At 39.2% G+C, this 20,751-nt stretch overlaps 1 protein-coding gene across 1 annotated transcript in view; it reads right to left on the bottom strand.

Annotated features, from left to right (window-relative positions):
* BEGAIN (brain enriched guanylate kinase associated) overlaps nucleotides 1-18,919 on the bottom strand; it is a 151,990-nt gene extending 133,071 nt beyond the window's left edge. Inside the window, exon 1 of the mRNA XM_048069803.2 lies at nucleotides 17,969-18,919. Within this exon, the coding sequence (XP_047925760.1) occupies nucleotides 17,969-18,895 (927 nt within the window). The 5' untranslated portion in view covers nucleotides 18,896-18,919. The remainder of the gene's footprint in view (nucleotides 1-17,968) is intronic.
* Between the last annotated feature and the right edge of the window lie 1,832 nt (nucleotides 18,920-20,751).

The raw sequence follows: 20,751 nt of genomic DNA on the forward strand, positions 1-20,751 counted from the left end.
GATGAAGATCAGATTTTATCCATTTCTCTAGACCAGAGTTATATGGTTACAAAAGTTACGTTTTCTCTACCTACATGTTTGAGCAGCTGTGTTCAGCAAATGTTCCTACTGGTTTTTTCATAAGGGCTTTTTGTTCTATTCCTGCCTCTTTCCCCCCAGAAAATTCAGACTTCTTGACACCAAGTGCACTTGCATTTGTCACTACTGATTTTTTGCCTTCCCTTGTGCTACACATTTTCTCAGCTGTTAGTTCACTTCAAAATCTATCATCTCTTGATTTTTCCAAATAAGTTTGTTTTATCCTTAATGTTTTTTTTTCTTCATTCTTCAGCTGCTTTTCATACCTTACTGCTACAGTATGACTCAGTAGTCATTGTGCTAACCTATTATTAATCTTTAACTTTTATTAACCTTTTCAGCCACTTAGTCCTACACTTTCTTTTCTTAGCTTGTTTTGTATAACAGCAAAACTTTACCTCTTTCTCACAACTTTCTGACTTCTTGAGTCTAACAGGGGCTCATCTTCTCTATAGAGCTCCTCAGTACCCAGGAAACTTGGCATATGCAGTCTCCTGGAATAACTAGAGAACTAACTTTAAGACACATTTGAGATGAAGAGATGGGGAATTACACAAAACCCAGCCTTACCTCTGTGGTAAGGACCATGGAGCACATTCTCTTTTAATTCATTTCCAATCACACATGAATTTCTTCTGGTGCTGGATAATTCTTGGATAATTCTTCAATACCATCCTTGATTCTATTTATTTATTTATTTATTTTTGTCAGTCTTTCTGCTACTGATCTTGTTTATTCTACGCACAGATAGGAAAATACCTCTTTAACACTCCTATCCTTCTAGTCTTATATCCAAGGTTACGTTAGTTTCTTTTTAGCTATACAGTCTTATTGATCCTCCACAGTCTCAGTTTTACAGTCTCCTAATCCAAAAGCATTAACTTTCCTTCTTGTACATAGATATATAATTTTATCATTGATGATACTATTTTTTTCCCCCAAAATAAAAGTGAGATCACTTTGTTTCCTCTGATCTCATAATTGTTTACCACACTGTCAATGTTTGCATTATCCATGAATTAATAATTAATTAATAATTATTTAAAAGGTTTACCTTGCAATCACTAATGAAAAGGCTTAATATTGTTAGGCTTAATTTCTGAGAACCTTGTAAGGTGATTTCCTTTGAAACAATGCTTTTGAGATCTGTTAGTCACTGAAAATGGGTTTTACTGCTATTGTATAGCTCTGTACATTTTTAAAAGGAAAGCATCATGTCATACTAAATCAAATGCCTTTCAAAGATTGTTACAGCTGCTCCTTTAAGCTCATCAGTCATTTGGGGAGTGTTGGCCAGAGCGTGAAGCTGACAATGTTGGCAGGAATAGATAGAAACAGCACTGTACTTCTTATCAAAGTGATGAGGTTTTATAGAACTCTGGAAAAAACATATTTTTAATCTTTCCTCCCAACCTGCTATGACTATGCAAGACCCAGACTGAGAACTGAGTTGTTACAATCTTTTTTAGCAGCATAAAGTGAGACTCAGGCTCCATAAGGACTATGCAATCGCTGCCTATAGGGGGTGTCCTTTGTTTCTGGTCCCTGTCTGTTCAGATAGGGAACCAGAGTGAAGCACCCTGTTGCTTTTGTGTGGAACAGGCAGCTGTTTTTTTTTTTTTTTTTTTTTTTTTCCTCCGTTAAAAAGCATAGCAGGACAGTGGTAGAAGACAGAGTACAACCTGGAGTCTTGTGTTTCATGGAATCAGGATTACTGGGAACCTGTATTTGATAACAGGAGCATGGAAATTTCCTTGAAATTAATATCAGGCAAAGGAAGTCATAAATTCTCCTACTTAAGTATGTGGCTAATTCAGAAGGAAATGCAGAGTGTGGGAGGAAATGCAAAAAAAAAAAAAAAAAAAGAAAAAAAAAAGAAATGTGTTATCAGATAGATAGCCTGAAGACAAGACAGCATTAATGAATAACTACTGAAATTCCCATTCAGAATTCTTGAGGAAATTATTCCTTTTTTTTTTTTTTAAAGAGTATTTAAAAAGTATAGACAGGGTAATGAAAGGCCTCTTCACAAAAGAGAGACCCTTTCCCAAAAGAACCAAATGGAATGGCATGGTGACATTAATAGAGAGAGAGAGAGAGAAGAAGAAGAAATGCAGCAAGATTTCTGGAACATTTTAAAGCCAGCTATTCCAAAAGATTACAAGTCACATCTAATTAATAACTTATGTAGATGGAGTTTTAAACAAGCTGTTGCTTTGAAGACATTCTTACCTCTATACTAAGTAGTTTAGTTAAATAAATGATCAAATTGAAGGCTTTGAAGTTATGAACATTAATCAAAATGTTTCAAATCAATGCTGGGTAAACTATTAATAACCAAAAAGTCATAGGAGCAAGCTATTTTTAACCAAAGGGAATTGTTAACATTCTTTATCATCAGAAATTAAAGCATCTAATTCTTGGTAAAATTATGCAAATCATGTTGTCTGCAAAGGTTGCTAGCTGTGCCAGGTTTTCTCCCATGGCTCCAAACTGGGAAAGCTGCATCATCCTTTTCCATTAAGAAATTAAAGGCTTAGACAAATGTGGTCTCCAGAGCATGTGCCCTGCTCCCTGATTTATACATAAACTTTCTGTGTGTTCACAAGAGCTGTAACCAGATGCTTTCCAGGGCATTGCAGGACTGAGCAGCTCAAGGGCAGCACTGGTGCTGATGAGAAGGGCAGGAGAGTGTATGGCAGCAGGGGTTTGTCATGATCTGAATCTGTCTCCAGGGCAGAGATGAGCTTATGAGGGCTGCTGCAGGCTTACCAGGTTGCCAGGCTGACAGGCCCGGGACTCACACAAAAGTGCCGAGACCCCAGGGAAACCACCATCATCCCCCCAGGAGTCCATCCCAAAACTATTCCCCTGTTATCAGGAGATGCTGTCACCAGTGTCACGCATCTCACTCAGTTTTGGTATACAACCCACATAATAAGGAAGTCACATTCACATCTGACTCCAAGAACATGCAAGTAATTTCTTGCCTGCATTGTCTAACGCATCAGAAAGCACAATGGCCCACAGTGTTTGCAAGATTGGATACCCAAAGACTACTGCTTTGCCTTTGAGTTCACAACTCAGTAATGAACAGCTTCACAGTGGACATGATATATTATATTGATAATAAAACAGCACAAGAATCATTAGTCTTTCCTACTTGAAATATCTGTCATAATCCTCAAGGCATATTTTTCAAAAAAAAAAAATGATCTGTGCTACTGAAAACCCAGTGATAGGTAATTTCAGGCTTTTATGTCAAAAGTATACGAAAGCTGAAACTGTTTTATCTTTTTTTTTTCCCCCTAATTTCACTTTTATGTTTGTGTGTGTTTTGTTCCTGTTGATATTTTGAGAGGTAAAGTGTTAAATAAAACACAAACATGGCAGCGTTCTCTTAAGTGGAGACAGGTAGAAATGCATCACAGACTAAAGAGAATTTATTTGAAGTACTGTAGGCCCAAAGCAATCATGGAAAACCCCACTGCAGAAGTTGTAAATAAAAAAAAACAGAAAACATGACAGGATCAAAGCTGTGCAACGGTCTGCTAGATCCAGGAATTTTGGAAAATACAAAAGACAAATGGAAAATATTTTTATGGTGTATTTTATGGAAAGCAACATAATCAGAATGTAGATTTATTTTTGACAGTAGTAAGGTCTGCTGCACTTGTTCTAAAGTTAATAGTTTCCAGTTAATCCAGATACAGTAATTTAACTGTAAAACTGCATTACAGGGGTTTGAGCACTGTGCTTGGCATAAAAACATAAGATATTTTTAACTTTCAGCCATAAAAGGAAAGTGCAAATATAGAATGTCTGTGACTGAGCTCAGCCTGAACTGCACTGCCCTCCCAGTTCAGAGAGGCTGTGAGTCCTGGGCTGTGGCTGGAGCAAATGTCACTAGCTGCAGGAGAACTCAGGACAAACTTTAAACAAGACAGCTAAATTTGCCATGTTATTAAAGTCATTCTATATAGATCAAGGTTTTGAGGGGTTGACAGTGCACTGACATTACAGATATAAACTGAGAATTCAAAATGTAAAAAGCAGCAAGAATAAAGATAAACATTATCAGGCAAGAGATGGGTTGAATTATACCTAATATAAAGATAATCACGTCTGCACATAAGTAATAGAGTATTTCATGAATTCCTTGGGAAAGTCTGAAAGCACCAGGTTATGTATGTCCTTGACAAACAGGATAGTGACAGAAGTACAAGTTCAGCTGAGAGAGTGACACTGCAGTAGAAAATAAACAGATCAGTAACTAGAAAGAAAAAAAGACATTGTTATTTTGATATCAGATCACAAGTTTTGGGAGTTCAGAAACATTGCTATTATCAGCACATAAAGTAAAGTTAAAAATAATGGAAGGCAAAGAGTTAAAGATAGGAGGTGATATATATGGGTACATAAGAAATACGAAATAATAAAATGTGTAGATGAGCCAGGACAAGAAGTATCTTGTATCGTGTAAAACATGGTCAGTTCTTTGTTTTATGGAAGAACCATTATATGAAAAGGGACAAAGGAAAGGGACAAAGATCCAAAACAATTCAGAAAGTGTTGGAAGATAACTGCTAGGTGGTAGGGAAACTCAAAACAGCCCAAAGAGAAATGCAAGAAGTACCCAATTATCCTGCCAGTCATGTTTCTGGGAAAAATCCTAACATACCAAGGCAGAGGTCCAAGGAAGACCTGGATGGTCTAAGAGTCAAAGAGTGACTGGAGAAAATGTGTGAATAGTGCCATTACTGGTGAGAAAATGACTTGATTTAATTTTTGGTTATCTGCAGCCCCACTGGAATTACTTAAGTACAAAATAATAATTTATTTAGGGAAAGAAACTTAGGTGCCATACATGGGGGTTCATAGATTTAGGCACCCTTAAAAGAACAATGAAGAAAGAATTGCAGATATATTTATGCATATCCAACACCTTCCTTGGAAAATGTTGTTATATTTGATAACCACGAAATCTGCCCAGCAAATATAACACTCCTGGGCCATTATTAAGGCTTGCAGAGATGAGGCCCTGATCTGAAAGGAAAGAATGAGTTAATGTCATAACAGGTATAGGTAACTTTGGAAAGAACCAGACTTACTGGTCTGGAGCTAAAAACTGTTTAATACTGTATAGAAATTTTCCTTTCAATAAACTGAAGCAATCTAGAAGCAATTCATTCACTAGTTTTTTTCTTCTTGTCATCCTAGAGGCGCATACACATGCTTTTGTAAAACTGTGTTATGGCTAGGGGGTCCATAAGCTATACTAAATGTGAAATAACAAAAAGGCATTAGTGTCACAATCCACTGTCAGCTTGTCCGCTCTAGTAAAAAAAGATAGGTGTACAGAGATTTGTGGAAACAGATCATTCTTTTTGGGAATGCATGTCTGTTTCCTGAAAGAATCTGGGAGTGACACTTGTGAAAAACATCCCTCTGCAAAAGGGTTGCTAACGTCAAATATTTTTAGGAAACTGAGGAGTGAAATAAGCAGTTACTTAGGTACTGAGATATTGTGACAGTAAGCACAAGCTTCAGTTGTCTCTCAATGCCTCAAGATGGTTTATCTTGTTGCTCCCACTAAACTAAAATAGTGGCTTACCTATGAGCATCTTGCAGTGCTATACCTTGATATCGCCGACCACACTGCACTCAGTGTTCTCAAAGTTATTACTTTTGGTTTTGAAGAAAACCAAAGCAAGGCATGAACACTTAAGAATGGTAAGAACAGATATGCTCTTAAGCAATTTAGACAAAAAATACTGGTTTTATATTTGGTAAATAACCCAGGAAAGTGGCCACAGCACCAAGCCTCCTGGAGTATAAGAAGTGTTTAACAACAACACTCTTAGACACATGGTTTAATTTTTAGGTAGTCCTGTGTGGAGCCAGGAGTCAGACCCAATGATCCTTGTGGGTGCTCTCCAACTCTAAACATTCTATGATCCATAATACTATAATTCTAATATTGCATATGGGGAAAGGGAGACAGGTCCAAGATGGGCCTTTATCTAAGGTTAAATAATAAACCAGTGACAGAATGAGGGGGAATGGGCTAAAGTTGTGCCAGTGGAGCTTTAGGTTGGATATTAGGAAGAACTTCTTTACTGAAAGGGTTGTTAGGCATTGGAATGGGCTGCCCAGGGAAGTGGTTGAGTCACCATCCCTGGAGGTCTTTAAAAGACGTTCAGATTTAGAGCTTAGTGATATGGTTTAGTGGAGGACTTGTTAGTGTTAGGTCAGAGGTTGGATTCGGTGATCTTGGAGGTCTCTTCCAACCTAGATGATTCTGTGATTCTGTGAAAGGCCGGTATGATGCCCTCCCTTGCTTTGACCATCTCAGAAAAGCTTTTACCTACCTCAGGAGCTTCCCTTGTTGTCCAGATTTAAAAGAAGGGTTTCACATGTAGTTGTAAACCTCCAAATCTACAAACACTTTTACCTACATTTTTCAATAATGCGTATCTGAAAAAAGAGCTGTCACTACACGAAACAATCAGCACTGGAACAGCTGTGGTCTTAAATGTTGTTCAACAGAAAGTAAGGATTTAAAAGACATTTGTTCAGTAGTTCCTCCTGACATATTAAAGCAGTGTACATACATCTTTGTGAAATTCCATTACAGCTTTGAGGACACATGCTAATATTTATTATAGCTATTAGGATTCATAGTTTTGAGAAATGCGAGAATCAAGCTATTGATCTGTGGTACTAAAATAACCAAGTTACTAGAAGAGTTACCTGTTGTTTTTCTTCTGATGATAGAAGTCCAATAAGAGTGGAAAATACTTAATCCCTAGTTGTCATGATGTTTAGCTAATTATTATGTTATTAAATAGTGACTCAGCCAGAAGGGCTCATTTGTTTCTTCCTTCTCAAAGGACTGGAGATGTTATGCATTGAGAAAATGAAAGCTGAAACTTTCTTCTCAGCACCCTTCTCTTTGTCACTAACATTTCCCAACACAGGGGAGAGATTTATTTCCTTCAAGGAAGGAAGGAACACTTAAGATGTGAATGAATACAAGAAAAGCAGGAAACCAACCACAGCTGTCAATACACAATTTATAGAGCTGTAACATTGCTGTGGTAATATCAAACAGAGACACAATAACCTGTAAAAATGATTCCTGCAGACCTGAGCTCGGAAATGAAGCAGTTAGCTATGTTAGTACCCAGCATTTGTTCTGAAGGCCTGGTGTTTGAGGAACAAAGCCTCTTTCCTTCCCAGGCTGCTTCCTGCGATGCTGATTCCTACACTCCAGAATAGGTACAAATAAACTGCCAGTAGCTTGAGTGCGTAATGGCCTTGGTCCTTTCTGCCCTTGCCTATTCCCAAAATAAACAAACAGATAAATAATTATTTACCAACAGTTTCTCTGCAGCTGTAGGGGAATGTTTCATATTTTGTTGGAATAATTAACATTTTTGTTTTTGTTGTTGTTGTTATTTTCTACCACCATACTCTCCTTTCCTGCTCTGTATTTGCAATTCTTCAGTCCAGGTCCCAGTCTCATGGTGCTGGGAGTTGAGTGGCAGATTGGCTGTGGAAGATGGCAGAGCAAGAAGAAGGTAGGGTGCAGGTCTTTCGCACTTACACCACAGTACTGGTAGGAGAATTGATAGCTGTGTCAGATTTGCTACTGTAGCTACCAATGCAGTAAAAAGCCATTTAGTTTTAACTGGGGACCGAGTCTGGCTCAGCAAAAGAGCCAAACTAATTTTGTTTTAATTATTTATTGTGTTCCAGTTCTCATCACTGTTTCTTTTTTAATTGTATTTTTAATTAACTGCATTGATTGTAATGGACTGTATACTTCCATCATGTAACTTTGCTGACTAGTTCAGTGTTCATTTTATGTTTACTACAACATCCAAACAAGAACCAAGAGGAAACCTCAAAATACCGAAAAGTGGAGAAGGTAGGTATATACAGGGCAAATTAACAGCCTTTTCAGTGTTTTACTGCTAAATATAGGCATTCATAAAGACAATTTTAGCAGTTTTGTTACCAATTTGTTCTTCCATTTAAATTCCCAATAAAGAGTGAGTAACCCTGTCTTTGTACTGTTTTCAGTACGGCAATTATCTTTTCTCCTTGTGATAACCTCTCATATACTGGGATGTATTTTATCTTTTGTTGCTGTTCATGAATTGACTCTGCTGTGGTGGCAGGAGTGTCCCCATGTACCCTGTTTGCCTGCCCGGTTGCTGTCTGCAGGCACTGCAGGCCTTGGGGCGTGCTGGGGATGGCGGCAGCTTTGACAGGCTCTTGGGGCACGCCCTGCCAGCCAGGACATGTCCCACCACCCCACTTTTGAGCAGGGCAGTTGGGGGGAACCAGGGCAGCCCCGGCATTAGGCACCTCCTGGGGGGCAGGGCCAGGCTGGGACATGGGCCTGCTGGTGGGCCTGCCTCAGCAGGGCCCACTGCTGGGCAGGTGGGCAGGGCCTAGCAGTGAGGAGCTGAAGACTGGCCCTTCTGCAGCCATACTGGGGCAACAGCTGGTGGCCCTGAGGCCTGGCATGTGCTCCTGGGCTGTGGGCAGAGACACAGGCCTCCAGGCATGCAGGACCGTTATGGCCTACTGGTGCCCTCCAGTCCCAGGCAGTGTTCACCATTTCTTCCTTCACAGCACAGACCCCACTGGCCACTGGTGTTTTTTTACCTGCTGCTGGCTTAAAGGCCATCCCACTTTTCTTGTTGCAAGACTATGATTCAGCTCTGAGTCTCCAGAAATAGGTTGTGTCTAGTACTTTCTGTGAGCTCACAGCAAAGAGCTCAGCGAAGCAAGTAGTGTGAAGGTTTGGCTGACTCCTGTAGAAATAAGTGGTTGCAAACTAGTTTTTGAGTCCTCAACAGCTGCTCATTTTAACCATATTGACGCAGCAAGGCTTTGTTACTACAGTTAACTAGGGAATAGCAGTTCTTTGGGGCAAATGTCTTTATTTCTGATATAAAAATGTTGCTGTGTGAAGAAGGCATTTCAACATGTTGCTAAATGAACAATAAAATTTATTCCTCTTTTTTTTTTTTTTTTAATGCTCTCATTATCTGAGCAGAAGGCAGAGACTGCCATACCACTGTTCATTCTTAGCCATCTTAACATCAGATATTAACACAGGCAGCTCACAAGCTCTGTTGATGCAGATGTGAATTTGAATTACTCTTGTTTATCCTTGCAGACGTATTTACTGTCAGAAACTGGGAGCTATTGGCCAACAGTTTCTGAACAGAAGGCTATGCTGGCTACCATCTACAAGCTAGCAGTAGGTATTCCAGCTCATGTGAATGTTTTCAACATTAAGCTCCCAACAAGTTCTAAAAGGAACAACCTTTTACTATTGGAAAAGGAAACAGATTTGTTTTTAGATAAAACGGTGATTTGAGAAATGGGGTCAAACTGAGATATAGATGAACTGACAAAAATCTTTTTCCGGTCTAGGAACTGAATGCCTTTACTAAAATACAGAAAAAACAAAACAAAACAAAACAAAACAAAACACCAAACCAAACCAAAAAAAAACTTGAAGGTTTTTCCACCAAGGGTGATCTTCAGAAATGGGAAACCTTCCTTTAAACTCAGTAAGTGCCTACTTATTGTTGGGAGTCAGCATTTTGGAAATTTCACAAGCATCCTCTCAAGATCATTACACAGGGACATAAGTTCACTGCTGTAGCTTCTAAATCAGACAAATGAGGAGGATTGTATGCTTTAGTTATTATCTGTAGATAGCAGTGCTATCTGAAAGCAAATGCATTTGCTTGCTAATATTGGTCCCACTGAGACCCCGCTCATGACTGAATATTATGAACTACCCTCTCAATAAGGTTTTCCGTCCAGTTTTGTATATACCTTTAAATATTTTTCCCTGTGTTTTCCTGGATTGCTTATGAGAATATCAAGGGAGACTTTTAAAGCCAAAATTTATGGCATCTGCTGCTTCTTTCTATTGACAAGATGTGTTTTTCTGTCATCTAAAACTCCTGGAACTGACGAGTTTCATTTGAGAAGGTCAAACTAAAATCCCTTTGCAAAGAGGAAGTCGTTGAAACAAATGTTTTAGCTAGTCTGTGAAAATGCCATTTTTGTCGAACTTTATGAAAAGATGCATATTTTACAAATAGAAAACAACTTCCTAAATGTGATCTTTTTCCTTACCAGGCTTGAGGTCAATGTCCACAGTTTCTGATATTCTGAGACATGAATGCATGGTGCTGGGGCAGGTAGACTTCATTTCACTGAGGCCCACAGCTAATATCAAACAATTCACCCTCCAACTCATAAAAGATTCTGCTCTTGAAATTTGTTGGTCTCATTGTGTGTCAAAAGTTTTAACATTACATTTTCTGATGTACAGAATGATGTTACAGTTTCTGCTAAAACTCACAGAACACCAAGACCTACAGAGAAACCAGAGTATTTCAATTGCAGTTTTGGCAGAGATTAATGTAATACTGATTTTCTCTATTATGTCCCCCAAATGCATGTTGTGCTAGTTTCATACTAAGAAGTGAATTTTTATTTTACTCAGGTTGTCACGTATAGCATGGTGGGGAAGGAAGCAAGATTATATCTGTGTTTCTGTTAACTGCATGCAGTACATTAGTGGGCAGAATTTTAATAGAACTGAAAACAGTAGAAAGAATGGAGCAAAAATATCAATTATGAGTAAAAAATACATAAGAGCAACCTCTGGCTCTGGGCATTGCCTTGCACTTGAATCTTCTCTTGGCAGTATTCAGAGATTTTCACTATGTTGACCAGACAAAATGGTTGTTAATTATTGCATGCGTCTATGGGAGAGAGCTACAGCATGCTGAGGCCTTCTGCTTTTGTGTTGTACCAAAGCCACGCTATAGCAGGGCAAAAAATCAATTCATAAACATGACAAACACTGGCTGCTCTTTGAAGGATGAAAAGAAAAATGATTTGAAACACCTTTAAAACCTGTTGTCATAAATTACACAGAAAGGTTTTTAGACCAAACCTGGGCTAGAGAAGAAAGATCTATTGTTGTCTTCTACCTTTTACTATTTTGCCTTCCCTTGTCTGGCTCTGCAGTTTTCTGGCATCTCTGCTAACGGTAACTGTTATAAGCCTGTTGTAGCTTCCATTACTCTGAAAGAACCATTTCTTTCTAAAGGCACCCAAAGATAGAGTGTGCAATTGAGAAGTGATTTTCAAACTCAAAGGAAGGAGGAAAGTCATGTTAACAAAAATTGCTGGAAAAGGAACACTAAACATTTTTGATTGCCAATGTTACTTTCCTGTGGCTGGTGCCAAGAGATATCGAAATCAATGCGAAGTGCATGCTGTCAGCATTTTTCTCTGGCTCAGTAGCCACCCTACTGAAAGCTAATAGTGCATTTGGGTGGCAAATGATTTTGTGTTCTGGATGGAGCCCTGAATCCTGTGCTGAAATTCAGCATTGTAGTAATCCCTGTTCCTTTATCCAAACATTTCCCTCCTGTGTCACTCGCTACTTGCCTTCTCGTCTAAAAATAGGTGGTGGTGGTGATGGGAAAACCAAGTACAAACCCTAACTTCAAAAACTGCAGGTTTTTTAGTGAGATACTTAATTCCATTGAAATCACATTCTTTTTATTGTCAAGCAGTTCAGACTTTTTATTTTATCCTGTCTTGAAAAAATAGCTTACTCTGTTGAGTACTGGCTTATAGATGTCTTTGCTCTGTAAAGAAGATTTTGATCTAATTTGTATTTGATGAGCTGAGAAGCTGTAAATGACCATATGCGTCATCTTGGGAACATTATAGCTTTATGCACTGTGTTCGACTAGACGAAGGATCCATTAGTGACCCAACGGAGGTGTTTTAGAGCAGGAAAGGAGAACTCTCTAAACACCATCTGCTCATACTGTTGCTTGTAAAATTATGTCACATCTGCTGCTCTAAAAACATTATGCTGATCTCTCCTACAGTACAAGGCTGCTGCACTCCTCTTAGCAATGGAAAGGAGTCAATGCTACATTATTGGGACAAGAGGTGTTAACTATAGATGAAACTACACATGGCCTTCTTGGCTTCCAATATCTTGTGAGTGTGCCATAAATGTCACAAACAAAATGAAGGAGAGGATACAGCGCTCTATATTTAACTGATGAAGTTGGGTAAATACTTAGACTGTAAGTCTTTGCTGAGCTCCATCTTGCCCCTGCTTGGCTGCTGCTGGTTCAACTAATACTATTACACGCTTCAAACCTAAAATAGCCAAGTCCTCTCAGAGGTTGAGGAGATATTTAAGATAGCTTGATCAATGGAAGAGGAAATTGTCTTTGATGGACTGTGTGTCAGAAAGCATTGCTATTTGTTTTGCTCATGAGATCTTGTAGCTGAGTATTTGGCTGCCTATCTCTCATGAGGTGTTGTAAAGCTGCTTTACCAACCATGGAAGCTTTACTGACCCTGGAAGCTCCAAGACTACACATCTGCATACATTTGCAATGCTACTCCTTACAACTGCAGCCAGTGTAACAATTTCACAGTAGTTGTGTAAAGAATTAGAAAAAACAGTCAGTGTTGGTATCAGAAGGAGATGCCAACACTGATAATGATGCATTAGGAGTCCTTGGAAGAACTGAGCAAATGCTGCCCCAATTGACTAAAGTTGTCATTTAACTCAAGTTCAATTATTTTGACCTGTGATTATTGTACAGTGTTACCAAACATATAGGATCTGTAGACAGAGAAAAAACAATAGCATGAAGTTGTTATTGTTTATTTAGCTAGCAGCTAAGTGGCTATGTTTGCTTTGTATGATAATGAGTTTAAAGCAAAGAAATGCGAAAACTGACTGATGTGTCTAAATGGTGAAAAGCAGTCACCAATGTCTTCTCTCAGTCAAGTATATGGTAAAGGAATTAAGCCTTGTATTTTAGTATCTATTTTGACAAAACGTTTTGAGCCTATTGGAAGCCTGAGGGTCATCTCCTATATGCAAGGCAGAAGGGAGCAAACTTCTAATCATGTGAGCGTCATGTGAGCTAGCATGACAAGAGGGAGGCCAGGATGCCAGCAAAGGTGGTCATGTGGCATTTTCCATTGCCATATAAGACTCATATGAGGCCTTAATGAGATGATCTGCCATGTGTATGTCATGTGCTGAAGAACTGAAGTATCTGACGTAGTTCTCTCAGGGTTTTCTTCCTCTGGAACCTTGAGTTACCAGAGCTGTGGATCAGTGATATATTATTTCTGCTATTGAGGGTGGTTCTTTATTGTCCTTCCTGTCTACAAAAAGCTCTACAAAAGCAGGAACAGACCAGAAAATAGAACACAGGAAGGCTTTTCAGGCCATTTTTATGCTACTGGCTTGATTGCTGACCTGGACAAATCAATCTCTCTGCACTTATGGTGCCACCTCTTACTATTTTTCTGTTAGCAGATTGTGTGCATCAGTCAGTGAAATGATAGACAATTTCCTTTATGAAGTATTTGAACCCAGATCTTACTTGTAAACATAAATGGACTGTAAATGGAAATGAAAGACTTTGCAGTCTTCCAAGAACAAAGCAATTGCCTTTTTTACAACACAACAGCAGGGTGGAAGGACTGAAAGAGGACTGAAAGTTTTCATAGAATCATAAAATCGTAGAGTGGTTTGGGTTGGAATGGACCTTAAAGATCATCTAGTTCCAACCCCCCTGCTGTGGGCAGGGGTGCCTTCCACTAGATCAAAGCCCTATCCAACCTGGCCTTGAACCTGGCCATCCCCTAGAGATGGGGCATTCACAGCTTCTCTGGGCACCCTGTTCCAGTGCCTCACCACTTTCATAGTGGATAATTTATTCCTTATATCTAATCTAAACCTGACCTTTTTTAGTTTAAAACCATCACTCTGTCACTACGCTCTCTGATAAAAGTCTCTCCCGATCTTTCCTGTAGGCCCTCTTTAAGTATTGAAAGGTTGCAATAAGGTGTCCCCGGAGCTTTCTCTTCTCTAGGCTAAATAACTCCAACTTTCTCAGCCTTTTTTCATTGGGGAATTGCTCCAGCCCTCTGATCATCTTTGTGGCCCTTCTCTGGACCCACTCTAATAGGTCTATGTGTTTTTTATGCTTTGGGTCCCAAAGTTGAATGCAGTACTCCAGATGGGGTCTCACCAGAGCAGAGTAGAGGGGGAAGGATAACAAGCTCTTTCTTGTATAAATAAGCTTTGACCTAGAGCAACAAGGATAACTATCTTGTCTGCTCTTTCAGTGAGATTCTGTTAGAAATGAAATGCCCTAGGAACTGAATATCTTTAGAAAATGGAGATTAGTTACATGTTCTACTGTATTGACATTCCACTACAGCTTTTGCAGGACAGTCTTACTCTACCTCAAGTTCCTTCTTGCCTGGGAAGTTCTGGGGAAGGTATCATTTTTATAGGTGACCTCTGAATTTGCAGAGAGCCATTTCCATGCTAAGATGTTCTTCTTGCAGTGGAACCCATGAGAGGAATGAAAACGAGTGTTATTCTAGCTTGTGCTTCACTCATCTACATTTTGTAAGGATGCAAGCCTTTTTAACAGGCATTTTTCCCCTTCCATCTCAAGGGCTATAGAAAACAAATACTTTAGGGTGTACATTGACTGAAATTAGAGCAAGAATGAATACTTTGCTTTCAGGTAGATTTGCTAAGGCTACAGGAGGGAATTGAATTACTTTTATGGATCCAACGTTTGGCCCGTTAGACTAAATCACAAAGGAGGTGGCTCTGTCATCAATGACTCTCCAGGTGCCTGGTGCTGGCAGGTGTCTAGCATTAACCTGAGTTGGATGATGAGACTAGTGCAATTCAGTTGAGAGATGGAGGACAGATGCAGATGTGAGACCAGCAGGGACATAGTTAGCTCAGTAGCTGCAGCATATCAAATACAGTAGAAACCCTGAAGCTGATGCCAAACCAAGTTGAGAAGCCCACATAATGTGTTGCCACACAGAAGCATCACTTTGGGTTCAAAAAAAGTCTGTGTTCATGCAATGATGCTACCTAGGTAATAATAATAAGCCTTTGTTTGCCCTACTTTCTAGGGTGCAGTTTTGTATGGATGCAGCAAGATTATTCTCAGACATGACTGCAAACATAGTTTGTTCCTATGGAGCAGGGACATGTTTCTGTTTTCCTGCCTGGTTTTCTCTGAAACATACCCTCGATCAGAGGAAAATGCATATTGTTTGGCCCCTCTGACATTTCTCTCTATGTTGATCTGTCCTTTGACAGACTGCAACAAGCATTTCTTCCCAGTACTGAGAAACACTTTTCATTGTGTACAATGCTTTTCGCCCTTTTCCTGCATTTTTCAGCCTATTGAACTGGTCATTTCACTTCAGCCTGGAAGTATGACAGAATCTTGAGTTGTGCACACTCACCGTTATGCATTGTTGTGGGTTCGGAAGCTTGTATTCATCTGGTTACATTATTTTGCTTTTCTGCTAATTTATGCAATAACTCCAAATTTAGATCAATACATAGAAATAAGAAATAATTTCATCATGCTGGCCAGGTGGGAAAAATATTTAGACTATAGCAATGCCATGTTCATTGTATTTGGTAATTGCTTTCTACTATCAGAACCCCACTTAACTGAAGAGAGTACCTTTTTGATACTGTTAGCTGTCTGGAAGTTCCTCTGCATAGATCTACAGTGAAGATGTTTTCTTGATGAGAATTCATTTCAGTTGCAGTTGTTTGCAAAATGATAAATACTTGCTGCAGAAACGTTCCTGAACATTTTCAAGAGTTCTCAAAAGTCTGAAAGTTGAAAATCACTGTAATAGGTCTGGATGCAATATAGATCTATCAAATGTAGTGCACGCACAGTTATGGACACCTCAGTTGTCCAGAAAACATAACAGGTGGCAGTGTCAGAGCATTTTTCTTCTAAGTCACCTTTTCATTTTTATTAGTTTCAACTTTCTTAACCTCAAACTTTCAAGCAAGGTCTTTCATGCTCTTCAGGACTTGTGTTGTTACACTTCTGCTATCCTCTTTTTATATCTAAGTCAATATAACCTAATCTATTTCTTTCTCTCAAAGATTATCTTCTACATATGAATAATAACTTGGCAACTAACACATGAAAAAAATTTAGTCAATGTTTTATATATGTATTCAAATGAACATTATATAACCAAGTACCTTTTAAATATCTTTACAATAATGGCACTCAAGACTGTCTGTACACTTATCCTTTTTCTTTATACTAGGCATGCTTCAGGTGAGGACTTGCACTAAATAAATTGCATTGAAGTCAAAGTTTTTGCATGTGGGAGACATGATATTTCAGATGTGGCTGAACACGTTCTGTTTCATTACCTCCCCTTCCCCCTTCCTTTTTTCATGTTGAGCTCTGCAATCTGAGGCATTGTTGAAATAAGGTTTGGTAACTAGTGTTTTTAATTCAAATGACTAGATTTAGAGCAGTCTGATGCTTAAACTGGAGCAGAGTGATGCCTACATTACTCGACTGGAATTATTTGGGACTATTTAGTCAGCGCTTGATCGGTTAGACATTTCCATTTATACAGTATGAGCAAGCCCACTGGAAAAGGTCCTTTGACAGATGGCTAATTGAAATGTGAAAAAGCGTATCCTGCCATAGGCTCAGGTTGTAGCCTCCTGACCCCTTTGCAGAACAGACCCCATTGAGGAGTGGAGATGCAACACAGTGTGCAAATTCTCTCTGTGTTACATTACCTTTCACCTCTTCTTCCTTTAACCATTGTTGATAAATGATAATTAAAATATCCATGGACATCCTGTAAAAACCTAAGCTTGGGTTGCTGAAAATTGCATGAAATTCTTAAGACTGGGATGTTCTCCCACTTTCTATAAGCCTATGTGAAAACAGACACCTTTTTGTTTCTTTGTTTTTAAATTTGATTAGACTTTTTAAAGAATAATGAAGATGTAGAAGCTCCCATTTTAGGAACATATATGTGCAAATGTATACTTTTAAATAACAGTACCTGGACCTTTATTGTTCTAGCTGTTCTAGCAGGATTACAACTGTTGTTCTAGAGGCACAATAACATATCAGTTCAAGGTTTGGCAGCTCAGGAATTCTGACAGTGCCATACAAGCAAAGAACAGCAATCTCCCTTCACCCCCTTTCATAGATGTAAACATCCCTTCCTCAACCAAACAATCTCGTAAGAATAAATAAATAAATAAATAAATATTTTTTGCCAGATCATAGAAGAAAGCTTCAGTCTGTCTTTACTTTCTTTTTCAGTTTAAGATTTATTTATTTATTTTCAGAAAAACAAAACAAAACAAAAACAAAAACAACAACAACAGAAAAAAACAGGAAAGAAGTTATCAGATGACATGTATAAACTCCAGAGCCAGAGACCTTATTAACAATTTCAGGATGTCAGAGCTCTCACTGGTATTTAAATATGCTAACTGAACATGCCTGTTGAGTGCAGAGATACCTGAGCAAGTTCAAACCTGCTGACCTTCATTGCCTTAGTGGTCTGTCACAGAACCCTCTGCAAGCTAAACTGTTTTACTGTGAGGGGTGCCCTGACTGCTTAGCTAGAGCTGACCTGGTTATGGAGTTTCTGCAGTGCAGAAATAACTTTCTTGCTTGATCCCATGAAGTCTTCCTTTAAGACACCAAATGAAAAGGACTGGAAAGGACTAGGGAAGGGTATCTCCTGTCTTTCCTTTTCCTCATATGCCCTACAGTTGATTTCTTCAGCTACTTAAAAACCCTCCTTTTTTTTTTTTTTTTAACCATCCTGCAGAATAGTTTGTGTAAAAAGTAATTGCCCACCCAGGCAGACAGCAGCACTTCTCAAATAGTCACATTAATGCGCAAGTACTTGTCACATACGACCCAAAGAAGTGATTTGAGAGAGAGCTCACCATGCTTGTGCTTCTAGGCAGAGATGCGGATTTTGTGGCTGGCATTTCTTTGCTTTGAGAAATCATAATTTCAACAGGCAAGCCAGATCTTGTTCTGCATGAGGCACCATTACCAAGCGACCCGAGAGAAGGACCTGCATCCAGGGACAAGGACTTCTCTAATTTGCGTGTTCGTGCTCCGGCCACAATGTCGTCACTTTTCAGACTGTCTAAATCTATTTCTTGATTGCTTTTCCCAACTAAAATGTTCTCTTTCCAGCTTTCAGGAGACTTTCTCTTAATACGTAAATCATCTAGGCTTCTCACACCGGATGGAAAGGTATTTTTCAGTTTAGCAGCTCGGTATGACCTCAGGCTCATGGGATCAAGCACTCTGAAAGTAACTTCATTAATAAATTGAGAGAATTTGAGTTTAGCTTCAATTTTTTCTTCCACGACAGACAGTGAACTTGATGATCCTTGACTCACCAAGCTCAAGTCAGATGCAGAGGAACTGCTTTTCTTGTGTGTTGTCTTCTGCCTCTGGAGCTTTCGGCTGGCGTTTCCCCCTTCTGCTGGATATAGAGAAGAGTGTTCCAGTCCATGGGTTTTTTCACCCCCTTTCTGACAATGCTTTGGTCGATGGGGTCGATAGCCTTCATCCTTATTTTTGCTTTTAACAAAGCTTTTAGCTTCTGACCTTGTACTGCCGTGTAACTCAAAGCTATCCTCACTGGAGCTGCAGCGTTTTGAGTAACTGTTCATTGTCAAATCTCCAGAGACTTGCCTCTCCACATTAGTTCCTGCTTCTGGCACACATGTAGAGGTGGATGCACAGCATGCCCTTTCTTCAGTCACCCTGCCAGCCCCCTCTTGTTTGACTGGTCTTCCAAGCACAGCAGCCTCTGGCTTAACAGGGGAAATGGAGCCCTTAGACAGTGACTCCATTTTTGTGTTGGTGTGTCAGCTAGTGTCAATGATAGTGACATTCCTATAAATCTTTCTCTACCTTGTAAGGCAACAGGCATGTCTTTGAAAGGCGTAATAGTGCAGCCACCACATTTTGCATATGTTTCATAATTAGATCAATAGTGCATTCTTATCATTTTAATTAGCCATACTAATCAAGAGAATCTATAGGACATGCAGATTTTCCAGGGTATTGAATGCTTAGTGGATGAGCATGGGCTTTCATTGATCGAAAGCAGCATATGATAGAGTCCTGTCTGTTGATCTGGAAACCAAACTACCATGATGTAAATTAATTCTCACTAAGTAAAGTCTGGGGTGGTTCTGTTTCAGGGCTTTTTAAAATCCAATAGTAGAGAAGGTCATGCTATATTGTCCTAATGCTGCTAGTGTTTGCTATTCTATTAGAAAGCTTAGTGGCAGGTCTGCTGGATCCAGAAAGGCAAAAAGAGAATGTGATTCACACTTTCTGCCTGCTTGTTCTTGCCATTGTTTTCATTCTAAAATAATTTGTTAAAGGTTTGAACCAAAGCAAGGTTCAGTAATTCAGCATTATAAATGAGTCTGGAGCGGTAATGATGTTTGTTTCTACAACTTTTCATGTGAGGCTCTTCTCATTCTTTACAGGCAGGCAAATCTGAACTGTGAAGTGCAGAACTTCTGTTTTTTATTTTATTTTTGCTCATGAGGGAATATAAAGGCTACTTTAAGTGAGCTTAAAGGCTATAGTTTGACTTTATGATCAGTGTGAAAGTTTGGAGTGTCCTGATCACACATGAACTGACTGATACATTTAAGATTTATATTAAACATTAGGAAGACATACTCTACTATGAGGGTGATAAGGCACTGGCACAGGTTGCCCAGAGAAGCTGTGGATGCCCCATCCTGGGAAGTGTCCAAGGCCAGGCTGGACGGGGCTTTGAGCAACCTGATGTAGTGGAAGGTGTCCCTGCCCGTGGCAGGGGGTTGGAATTAGGTGATCTTTAAGGTCCCTTCACTCAAACCATTCTGCGCTTCTATGATTCTATGATATAACCCTTTTTGTCTGGTGGGAATCAAACATCTTTCCAACTTATGCAATGCAGCGGATGGAGACAGAAAAAAGAAATGGATCACAAGAAGAAACCTGAGTGATCTGCCTTAAACGGTGGGGCAACAAGATGTGAGGAGGATCCCTAGAAGGGACTGAGGCATAGTAGAAGGTGGCAATGAAGGGGAAAAAGTTAGTGAGGAGCACGTTTAAAAGTATCATACATAGCTGACAGGTCAATGGCAGTTCAAGTTAAAATGTAATTCCGTGAGCTTTTGAAAGAGATATTGTATTTAGTTCCCTCATTACCAGTCACTTTGCCCACTGCAAATAATTTATTGTCTCCACGTTGGTAATTCCAGGACTCATTTAAATCATTGTTCATGAAAGCTGCTGAGGTGTTGCGAATCTCTCAAATTAACATAGTAAGTGCATTAATTTTGCAAATAACAAGGGGACAAGAAGATCCTTTTAACACATCAGAAATCAATTGCTTTTACTGGAATTACTTTCTGAAATGCTTCCATATTTTCTATGGGACTTGGCCATTCCATTGCATGTTACAAATATTATCCTGACCACAGAGACAATGTAGATTAAAATGCATGAAGTCTTAGTTTAGATGAAATTATTCCCCTTTTACTTGAACGTAAATGGTGACAGTATGAAGAGCTAGTGAATGCTTTCTGTCGTCAACAGAAAGATTTTCATGACCTTTTCAATGCAGTCACAGAACAATAGTGCGCTACTCTCTTCTTGTAAAGCCAGAATTTAGGGCTTTTTCAGTATGTCCTAATACAGA

This window comes from Anser cygnoides, chromosome 5, assembly GCF_040182565.1.
Source record: "Anser cygnoides isolate HZ-2024a breed goose chromosome 5, Taihu_goose_T2T_genome, whole genome shotgun sequence".
Classification (NCBI taxonomy): domain Eukaryota; kingdom Metazoa; phylum Chordata; class Aves; order Anseriformes; family Anatidae; genus Anser; species Anser cygnoides.